The 11,597-nt window shown below is 36.3% G+C and overlaps 1 protein-coding gene across 1 annotated transcript; it reads right to left on the reverse strand.

The window, feature by feature from the left end:
- Window positions 1-2,103: 2,103 nt before the first annotated feature.
- LOC138697868 (uncharacterized) lies at window positions 2,104-11,243 on the reverse strand. The gene is made up of 2 exons (XM_069823452.1): window positions 11,187-11,243; window positions 2,104-3,896 (listed from the first exon to the last, which is right to left on the reverse strand). The coding sequence occupies exons 1-2, from the start codon at window positions 11,196-11,198 to the stop codon at window positions 2,625-2,627; spliced, it is 1,284 nt and encodes a 427-aa protein (XP_069679553.1). The 5' UTR covers window positions 11,199-11,243; the 3' UTR covers window positions 2,104-2,624.
- Window positions 11,244-11,597: the final 354 nt, after the last annotated feature.

Raw genomic sequence — 11,597 nt, forward strand, 5'->3', positions numbered from 1 at the left:
TTATCACTATTTTTGTAACTACGGTGAAGGTATATGTAATAATAATATGTTATATTTAATCGGTTATTTAACGATGTTATATCTACCGCGTGGTTAAAAAGCGTTTGTGGAATTGATAGCGAGGTGATGTTTGGCGGGAAGAGTAGTAGAATTCGCCATGAAATTACCTGACATTCGTTTCATAACTGGGGAAAACCTTTGGAAGAAACTCAACAATGTAATCGGCCCAAGTGTGCGATCGAATCCACACAGAACACAGCCTTGGAACTCAGTAATATCACTTAATTCAGTCACTCAAAACACGTAAGAGACTAATTCAGCAGTCGCTTTAAGTAAATTGTTCACTCACTTTAAACTGCCAACTTACTCTCATTTAAACCATTGAAAAAAGCCATAAAATTCGTTGATTCTCTAACTCAGATACTTTCCTCAATTTCAAGACTCATTAAGCGGCTCAACTCAGTCATTACTACTAATTCCACAATTTGGGACGTCTGGCCAACATATACGGCTGACGACTAGGATCCAGAATACAAAGCATAGGTTAAATTAAAAATAAAATACAATATGATTTGCGGAGAGAATACGGAACAATGATAAGTTTAAAAATAAAGTACAATTTGATTTCGGAGAAACATGAGATGAAAGTTCATGGGAGAGTAATTAAATGAAATTAAAAAAAAAATATATTACGTAGTGTTATAAAAGTGATTGTGTAAAATGGATAATGAATCTCTCAATACCATTAGACAAATTTTGTTAATGTCCTCATTAGAAAATTCAAGAGAAATAAAAATGGTTTTAGTTAACCTAAATGAAGTTCCCCTAGCGCCAAAAAGAAGTCCTTTCACTTCCCATGTATTAATATTAATTTTGTATCTCTCACTGAAGTGAGGAATACATGGATTGTAAATAGACTTCTTTTCATCGTTAACATTATTGGCTTGTTGATCATCTTTCTCAAAACGGACAGTGGGGTCAAGAATGAGGCTTCTATGATTCCGGCGATAGATGGCTATAAAGTCTACTCTTCTCGTTGATCCATTCTCAACCAAGCAGTGTACATTTTCGTAAACCTCCCACTTTGCCTTCCGAAGAGTGGTTGCAATGGAGCTTCTCACTTTATGGTGGCGATTGTTCCTCAGTAGTTCTCCTTTAGGGCAATAACCTAAAACATGCCCAACGGTTTCTACTTCACTGCATCCTGGATGACGACAGTTTTGATCTTGGAAAGAGCGACCTGGCACAGATCGTACTGCGGCGATGTTTGTGGACATTTTTATGGCATTGGTCCACTCTGAGGATGATATCCCTCTTCTATTAACAATTCAAGAGTCGTTTTTTGGATCTTCACTGTAAGTCACCACTACTTTACCTTTTTGTAGAAGACGACATCAATTATTAAACGACCTGCGCCGTAACTCAGATCTTAAACTTCGTCCTGTTATCGAATGTGTTTCTACGTTGTTGGGAATGTTTAACTGTGAAAGCGCTTCTTATTTTTCAGTTTCAAGATTCCTGCAGAAACGAAGATGTTCGTCATTTATTTTCAGAAGACTTTTGGCAATGTTGTAGTGTTGGAGGTGTACTTCCCATTCAGCATTAAATAAACCAAGGGCACGAAGATTCTTCGGAGCATATAGCATGTCATTCGGACCAATCGCTGCACACCAATCGATTTTGTTAAGTAGAGTTTGGAGTAGGACCAGCCTGCATAGGAACCCTCCGTTAGCAGTAGCAGTAGTAGCAGTAGTAGTAGTAGCAACACCAGCACTGTTAGTAATACCAGTACTACTACTACTACTACTACTACTACTACTACTACTACGTGATAATAGCAGTAGTAGTAGTACAATAGTAATAATATTACTTGTAAAGAGGCTTTTGAACTCTAAAAATTATTCAGCGTCTAAATTGAATTAGGAGAGAAATAGCCCTAAAATTTTACTTTGGGACCCTTTATTAGAAGCATACACATTTCATATGCCGTAAATTTACGACACGGAACCCACAACTTTAGTTTCCTTCCACAGCAAACCATTGTATAGCCCTTTAAAGTACAACGCTCTCGACCGAGTTAGGATCCTAGAACCACGGATCCTGCGGACAGTGTGGTAAGAGCGAGGCCATCGAGGGCGATGTCAAAATTATAAATATTTTACTTTTAGGAAAAATTACTGATAAAAATTCACCTTCTCTTACAAGAGACAAAGTTGTACAAGGAACACGGAAGAAGCACAATTCAACCAGGGATGTCTGTTCACAAACTACAATAACTTTATTGCACATAATACATATCACAGTATAAATACAACCAGTACTATACATCTAAAGGAATATAGTGCGTTGTGATGGCTGAAGAGGAGATAACAATCAAGGTGGGTCAGGATAAATAACAGTGAGTCGTTTGTTTTCTCGTAACAAAGCAACATGAAAGGACCATTTAACATGTAGAAATGGCCTTACATAATTAAACCCAGTGTGCAGCCTTCCTCTACCACTCGACCTCACACTGTCTCTAGAACCTGCGAGGTCTGGTCAGGAATATAATTGATGGCTGGACACTGTATAATGTCTTGACTATTAAGACGGAGAGCAGTATCATCTCCAGTTAACGTACTAGGTTAATAACCGTGTCCATGGCCTCCTGCACCTCCTCCTCCGTATCCTCCTCCATAACCGCCTCCTTCATGACCCTTGACAAACACTGGTACTTTCTTCTCTACCACCACTGGTACTTTCACTGGGTATGGTTGAGGGATAGGGACCTTCACTGGATAGGGTTTAGGGACATGGACAGGATGAGGTACAGGAACAGGGACCTTGACAGGGACTTTAACGGGGTAGGGAACTTTCTTTTCCACAGGATAAGGAACTTTCTTTTCTACATACACGGGGTACGGTTTTGGTACAGGCACTGGGTAGGGCTTATCGACATGTACAGGGATAGGAACTTTGACAGGGACGGGGACTTTCTTCTCGACGTGGACTGGATAAGGCTGAGGGATGGGCACTTTGACTTCTTTAGTGATGGTGATAGCCTTTATATGTGCCTCTTGATGACCTCCACTCCCTCCCAAACTTCCACCTCCTAGGGAGTGACCTCCTCCAAGGGACAAACCACCTCCGTGACCTCCACCGAAGGACAGACCGCCTCCGTGACCTCCTCCAAGAGATAGATCACTTCCGTGACCTCCTCCGAGAGACAAACCACCTCCGTGGCTACCTCCTCCAAATGACAGACCGCCTCCGTGACCTCCTCCTCCTCCAAGTGACAGACCGCCTCCGTGACCTCCTCCTCCTCCAAGTGACAGACCGCCTCCGTGACCTCCTCCTCCAAGTGACAGACCGCCTCCGTGACCTCCTCCTCCAAGTGACAGACCGCCTCCGTGACCTCCTCCTCCTCCAAGTGACAGACCGCCTCCGTGACCTCCTCCTCCAAGTGACAGACCGCCTCCGTGACCTCCTCCTCCAAGTGACAGACCGCCTCCGTGACCTCCTCCTCCAAGTGACAGACCGCCTCCGTGACCTCCTCCTCCGAGTGACAGACCGCCTCCGTGACCTCCTCCTCCGAGTGACAGACCTCCTCCGTGACTTCCTCCTCCAAATGACAGGCTACCACCGTGTCCTCCCCCTCCAAGGGATAGGCCGCCTCCGTGACCTCCCCCTCCAAGGGATAGGCCGCCTCCGTGACCTCCTCCTCCAAGGGACAGGCCGCCTCCGTGACCTCCCCCTCCAAGGGACAGGCCTCCTCCGTGACCTCCTCCTCCTCCAAAGGACAGACCGCCTCCGTGACCTCCTCCCCCGGAGCCCAGACCGTCAAGACCTCGCTTCACTGTCTTGCTGTCCTTCTCCTCTTCAGCCAGGGCCAAAGCGACCAACATAAATGTCCACACCTGGAATATTTAATTTATGTTGAACGGATTTATTGGATAAATGGACCTTGGCAAAGAAACAGGACAAACGAGCAGGAAACGCTGAAACATTTAATGTGGCTACATGGAACGTCAGAGGATTATGTCACAAAGAGAACATTTTAGAAAAAGAACTAAAAGAAAGGAAAGTAGATATAGCAGCAATATCAGAGACCAAGAAAAAGCTTAAGGGCTCAAAACAGCTGACCGATTATATTATGTATTATAGTGGTGTAGAACAAGAAGCAAGAGCATCAGCGGGAGTGGCATTATATATTCACAATAAGTGGAAGAATAGAATCCAAAGCTGCTGTTGTGTCAACGAAAGAATCTTGATTGTACGTCTAAAAGAAAATAGAGGATATATAACTATATTTGCAATATATGCCCCTGAATCAGGAAGAGAAGGCGATTCTAAAATATTTTATAATGAACTACAGGAACAAATAGATAAAATAAACAAAAATGATGCTATCATATTAGCGGGAGATTTTAATGGAAGAGTGGGTGACACACCGATTCAGAATGTAGTAGGTTCGAACGGAGAAAAAGTAAAAATAAAAATGGAAAATCTTTAATAGACTTCGCCTCCTATAATGATTTAAAAATACTCAATACATTTTATAAACATAAAGAAATCCATAAATATACTTGGAGTGAAAGAGGTTCGCAGTCAATAATAGATTATATAATTGGCAACACGAAAGCAGCTAAAATGGCACACGATGTAAGAGTTTTCAGAGGCAGTGACGTAGGCTCAGATCACTTTCTTGTTGTAGGAAGGTTCATGATCTATAAGAGTTGGATAAAATTATCAAATAAAGCAAAACCAATGGAGGAAAGATTCAAAGTCCATTTGCTGAGAGAAGAAAGTACAAAATATCTCTATCAAAAAAGGTTAGATTACTATATTAATCTATTCCCAGCGAAGGATAGCATAAACATGGAATGGGATAACATAAAGGGAATTATTAGTAAATCAGCTGTAGAAGCTCTGGGTAAACGAAAAATAAATTATCAAAAAAAAGGACTTAATATCTGGAACGATGAGTTAAAGAAACTAGTGGAGGATAAAAAAAGAAGCATATCTGCGCCTATTGAATTCCAGATCAGCAGAAAACAGGATGGAATATAACAGACTCCGTGCACTAGTAAAAAAAGAAACTAGAAAAATAAATAGACAACGGTGGGACCGATATATATCACATTTAGAAGATGATGTACATGGAAGACAAGATATAGCGTATAAAGCCATGACATATCTAAATAAGGGAGTGAAAGATCAAATTAGAATTAATCCCATAGATATAAAAACATGGGAAACGTTTTATAAAGAACTGTGGATAACAAAAAGACAGGAACCATTCTCTTTAATGAATAGTGATCCGAATGTTGATCCTATTACAGAAGAAGAATTCAAAGAATCGTTAGAGAGTTTTAAGAACAAAAAAGCGCCAGGAACAGACACATTAAATATAGAACTAATAAAATATGGTTCACCAACTATGCATAAAAGAATATTAGACTTACTTAACCAGTGCTGGAAAATAGGAAGTATCCCAGAGGAATGGAAAGAATCAATTGTTATCCCATTGTTTAAGAAAGGAAAGAAAGGAGACTGCAACAACTACAGGGGAATCAGTTTGCTGAACTCATGCTACAAGATATATGCAAAAATTTTGAGAAATACAATTAATAATATAATGGAAACATTTCTCTTGGAACAACAGCATGGGTTCAGGAAAGGCAGATTTTGTTGTGACTGTATTTTTACAATAATGCAATTGCTTGAGAAAAGAAAGGAATATAATGTGCCAATTTTATAGCATTCATAGATTATGTTAAAGCCTTTGATAAAGTAAAAAGAAATATAATATGGGACATAATGAACCTACGAGGCTTTCCAAGTCACATAATAAGAGCAATTCAAAGCCTGTACGCTGGAACAATAATAAAAATAAAAAATGGAAACAGACAGTCAACTAACAATATAGAGATAAATCAAGGTGTGAGACAAGGGTGCCCTTTAGCACCCGCTATGTTTAACCTTTATATTGACGATGTCATAAGGAAATGGCAATATATTTTATCAGAAAAGTTTAGAGTAGATAATACAAAATTACATACACTCCTCTTTGCAGATGATCAGGCAGTGACAGCAACTGACGAGGACAGCTGGCAGAGAGCCATTTTTCAATTAGAAAGAGTTGCTGCTGAATATAACCTACAGATATCGCCAAGTAAAACCAAAGTAATGGCGTTCCATGGGAAGAATATAGTAAGAGCCAAAATAGTAGTGAACAATATTTTAATAGAACAGGTAACTGATTTTAACTATTTAGGGGTCTTCCTAGGAAATGATAGGACAAAGGATATTAACAGAAAATTAAATCTGTTCCAACATATTTGTGGTACAATTAAGAGAACACTAGGAAGGAAAACCAGAAGAGAAACTTTACTAAAGTTCTATAACGTTTTAGCTTTGCCTGTATTGATGTATGGCTCGGAATGCTGGGCCCTTCATAAAAGCATGATAAGAAGAGTGGAAGCAGCAGAAATGAGATTTCTTCGATATGTAGCAGGATACACTCTTTTAGACAAGATAAGGAATGAAGATATCCGCAAAGAACTACAAATAGTCAGCATAATAACAAAAATAGAAGAATATAGAAATAAATGGTTTGAACACGTCAGCAGAATGAATGAAGAAAGACTGCCCCATATGATCCTAAATTATAAGCCTCAAGGTCACAGAAGTCGAGGACGACCAACCAAAAGATGGAGTGATCAACTATACTTTGGAGCCAGAACAGATCAGTAATGATCTAATCCATGAAGGAGATGATGATGATGTTGAACACCGCTGCATATTTCAATACTCCGCTACTATTTACATTGAGATGGTTCACTTATTATCTTGCCTTTAGCTTTCATGATATAAAATCGCGAGGCGTTAGCACGGCTTGACGTTAGAGGTACATAGAATCGAATCTAACCAGTGTTGTCACTATTATTAAATATTTTCAGCTGTCACAGAGAAGATTAGAAGCTGGCAACGTTGTCATATAAATCAATCTTTTCTTCTTAAGTACTGGACGGAATTTCTATGTTTTTAATGTTCGGAAGTACGCACGGAAGTCAGATTCTCTCAGATAAAAGTGACAAAAGTTGGCGACATATTATTTTCTGAAGACGAGTATTTAAAAATACAGTAAAGAGGCCAGTACTCCTGAAAATTAATTTATAAATTAGAGTTGTTGTAACAGATAAAAAGATAGCCTAATATAACTTTAAAGTAGATCTCGTAGGATCTAGAAAGTTCTCTGCACATTTATCATTACAAAATTACAGTTACTTTTTTAAATAAACTCAGAGGGACATAAGTGCTGTCACTTATGAGAGGTTCGTTTATTACACTCCATTACTGCAGACTTGCCAAGATACTTTAAAATGGCAGAATTCGTAAATATTTCTTCTAACGAAACATATTTCATAGTAATAATAGAATTTTATTACAATATGATTGACAATTTAATATTCAAGTACATAGTGAGGCGTTAAATAAATTGATACACATAAATGTATCCAATTATCTAAAAAAATAATTGTATAAACGGTGAATCTGTTATTTAAATAAGTTAACATTTTTAAATACGAATCTACTAATTTATCTCCTGAAGTGAACAAAATAACGAGAAAGTGTCCGGAAATTTTCCTGAACGATACTCTCTAATAGTGGATATTCCTTGGTAGGAACGAAATATTTCGTAGCCACATTCCAAGGAAATATTCCACACCACTTAAACTCAGATTAAAAATTAAAACCACACGAAAACATAAAGAGAATGGTATTTGGAATATACTCAAAGTTGGTTTTAAGAAATAGACAGGCATAAAATCAAGAAAAATAATAACTAGGCCTAATTCTTTCGTTGAAGAGTAAAAGTTAATTTAGACTAGATTCATTGTACTATGTTCATAAGAAAGACGAAGAAAAAAATAAGTACTCGTATTAAACGTGTTGCATGTCGCATGCCAAATGCAAACAGTATTCCTCAAACCTAATTAACTCTGCATGTCTTGATTACTTCATTTTTACACTCTGCTTTGTTGCATGACAGCACTCACCTCACTTTAAAACAATGGAACTTTCATTTTACTTATTCTGTAATTTTCTAGCAGTAGTAAAATAAAAAAAAATGTAAAAATAGAAACTCCTACAAAAATTATTGTTGTTATATATTACTGAAAATAAACTATGATGTTTTCATTGCACTGCGGATAGTACACAATTTTCAACACGTACAGAACATATTTTTACCAGATATTATATATCTCCGTTTCAGAAATTTTACTAGACTGTAACTGAGAGGTTTTTCAGCTCCAGTTTACAGTACACTTAATCCGTACAACAATTACTGTCCATGTTAAGCTCTTGGTACAGACAGTATGATTGTTTTCAAAGAAAGAAACTAAATGCATAACACTGAGTAAATATGCACAAACTAATTAACTGTAAATTGAAATAAGAAACAATGAATAATTTCATTCAATTACTCAGAAATAAACGTTAACGTGAATGGTTTTATACGAAACTGAATACATAATAAAGCCAATAAAGAGTTCAGAATACCAGAGTTTTGGTAAATTCCGCCAGGAATAAGAAATATTTGTTTTAGAAATGAAGCAAAGAAGTAAAATATTCAACGCCGCTGTGTCCTATTCAGACACTGTGATATTGAAACTAACGAAATAACATAAACAGTTAAAATTAAAATTCTAAGGTAAATAACAATGAAACAAAGGAGACCTATGTAAAGAATAAATTTACGAAAAGCTATGAAAAGTTAAACATGTTATTAAATGGACAGACAAAAAGAAAAGGAATATAAAGTATTAACATCACAAAAAATAATGAAAATGTGACAATAAACACAGCTGGACAGAGCATTTAAAACAGAATCGTAGACATTCATTTTAAAATAATCACAGTTTTAGCATTTTAAAATAAATATAAACTAAATCATTTAACACATCAGGAACAATAAAATACACACTCTAATATAAAACAGTATTCATATAAGGAATAATGAGAAAAGGAATGTAGAAATTAATGCAAGACAGCATTTTTGTAAGGGAGGAAGTTAATACAAGACTGTAATCTTTACAAGGATGAAATACAGAAGCTAATACAAGACAGCAATCTATATAAGGAAGTTAATACAAGACAGCACTTTTATAAGAAAGAATGAAATGTACTTAATACAAGACAGCATTCTTTTACAAGGAAGAAAGTTAATACAAGATAGTATTATTTGTAAAAAAAAAATAATACAGACGTCAAGACAAGACAGAATTCTTTGTAAAAGAGAAGTACAGAAGTTAATGCAGGACAGAATTTTTTACAAGGAATAATGAAATTAAGTTAAATAGGCTATAATATTCTTAATAAGAAAGACTGGAATACAGAAGCTCATACGAGACAGCTTCTTTATAATGAAGAATGAAATGCGGAAGTTAATACAAGAGAGCATTCTTTACAAAAACGAAATACAGAAGTTAATACGGTAGTAAGAACGAAATGCAAAAGTTAATTAAAAAGTTTTATTAGGAGGAATGAAATACAGAAATAAGTTAATACAATCAACTTGAAATAAAAATGTAGATACTTTTAATAAACGTATTCTTTTATATTCTTCGTAAAACCACGTTTTTATGAACGCAACATATACAGTAGGCCTATTATAAATATTACTGTCCTGAAGGATGCAGCACTTCATTTTGAAATGCGCCAGTATGGCATAATGTGAAGATGCGTTTAATTTATATCGAGAGGCAAGAGATTGAGCTCCAATATTAGGAAAAATCCTCACTACATTTACAAACAGATCTTATGCTTAATTGGGGGAGGTGTGACTACATAAATTCTTGTAACAAAGACAGCAGAGCAGATTTAGCGTGGCTAAGATAGTTGGCTTTGAAGAGTAATAAAACTGTCACCGAAGAAAGAGAACGTCTCTGTCCTTTGTGTGGGGAAAAAGGATTCCTGGAGACACATTTTAGCCCAGTGTGATGAAACGGAACATATACGGAGAAAATATCTACCACTCTTGATGCTAAGTCAGAATAAGGGTTCACTTGCATGTCTTGACCTCAGGGGGAATAGAGAACGCGAAAAAAAGATTGGATTGTTCTTCTTGAAGGTGAGACAACTTAGAACATCAACTGTTGAAATTTGTTATGCAAACTGAGGAAGGTAACTTTTGATATATACACTTTTATGCCTGTTTGTATGCTAGGATAGGATATATTACGAGTATATATGTGTTTTGTTAGTGCCATTTTATATTAATCTGTGTATTCTTTTGGACAGTAGTTGGATTTAATCACAGGTGAGGGAGGTGAAACTTACAAAGTATAAATTGTTTTGTAAATCACGTATGATCGGAAGACCCGTGCATTAGATTTAAGAGAAAATTCTGATAGTGTAGTGCATCTGTATGCATAATATGGCTGAATAAATCCATCTATCTATCTCTAAATATTACAATAATGAAGTCTAAGTGTAATCTCTAAAAATATTAATCTCAATCAAGTAAATTCTTATATACACCATTTTAAGTAGCTCTAGTATTGCTAAAACTAAGAAAGCGAATAGTTTATATTACTACACTAAGAAAATGAAACGACGTTAGATATTGTTAAGGGATCCAGATCAGAGAAAGGACTGTAAAATTCAATTTGTTAGTGAATGAAAGAAAATAAATGAACAATTCGCTCACATCACAAGAATAAATAAACAGAAATGGAAGAACAAACTGAACAAGAGAAAAAGTGACGGCGTAATTAAAGAGTTTTAAGTTTATTGTAAAACTTTTAAAAATATATAAAACTATTACTGTACTTTAAATTAATATAAAAATAAAATTACAATAATAGTTTCTCTAAAGGAAGTTGAAATAAAACTAAAGAATTAGCTTTCAAATGCTTGAAATAGAAAAGTGAAGCCATAACTCTTCATAACGTGGATATAAAACTAACACAAAATATTACAATGCAATTTTATTATTACTAAATTGAATTTTCACCCTTAGGTTCATATCAATGAAAGAATTATTCATCTACATACATTGTTAAATTTATAATTTGAATCTTTTCATGGTTAAAAATTTGCGAAGTGTTCTGTATTTGTTTTCAAACACTACTAAATAATTACATGATGCTTTTCCCCTGAGTCAGCACTTACTGAGACTGAATAAAACCTGAACTCACCAGAAGCCTCATGTCGCTGAGTGAATGAAGTGATTAAAGCAACAAAGAAGCCTGTGTGACTCGACAGCCGTGCGCTCGGCTTTTATAGCAAGCCGTGATATACTTTCGCTGGAATTGTTTTGCTTTCATCTGCTACTCATTGTTGCTTCTTGCATCCCTGCTCATCTTCATTCGGATGTGCAAATATAATCCCTCATTGTTGTTCCTGATGCATATAAAATATGCACTTTTAACTTCCGTCATTCTCTTCCTCTGCAACAGCTTGTAGCTGCTTTCTTTTCTCTCTGATTGATGTTTTCATACTTGCTACAGGATGCGCTCTCTTTCATTTATCGCCATAACAGCGATCTGTAATTTATGACAGGGCTGGGCTACTTTTTATTTCTTCTGATCACTTAACACTAGGAAGAC

This window comes from Periplaneta americana, chromosome 4 (assembly GCF_040183065.1).
Source record: "Periplaneta americana isolate PAMFEO1 chromosome 4, P.americana_PAMFEO1_priV1, whole genome shotgun sequence".
Taxonomy (NCBI): Eukaryota; Metazoa; Arthropoda; class Insecta; order Blattodea; family Blattidae; genus Periplaneta; species Periplaneta americana.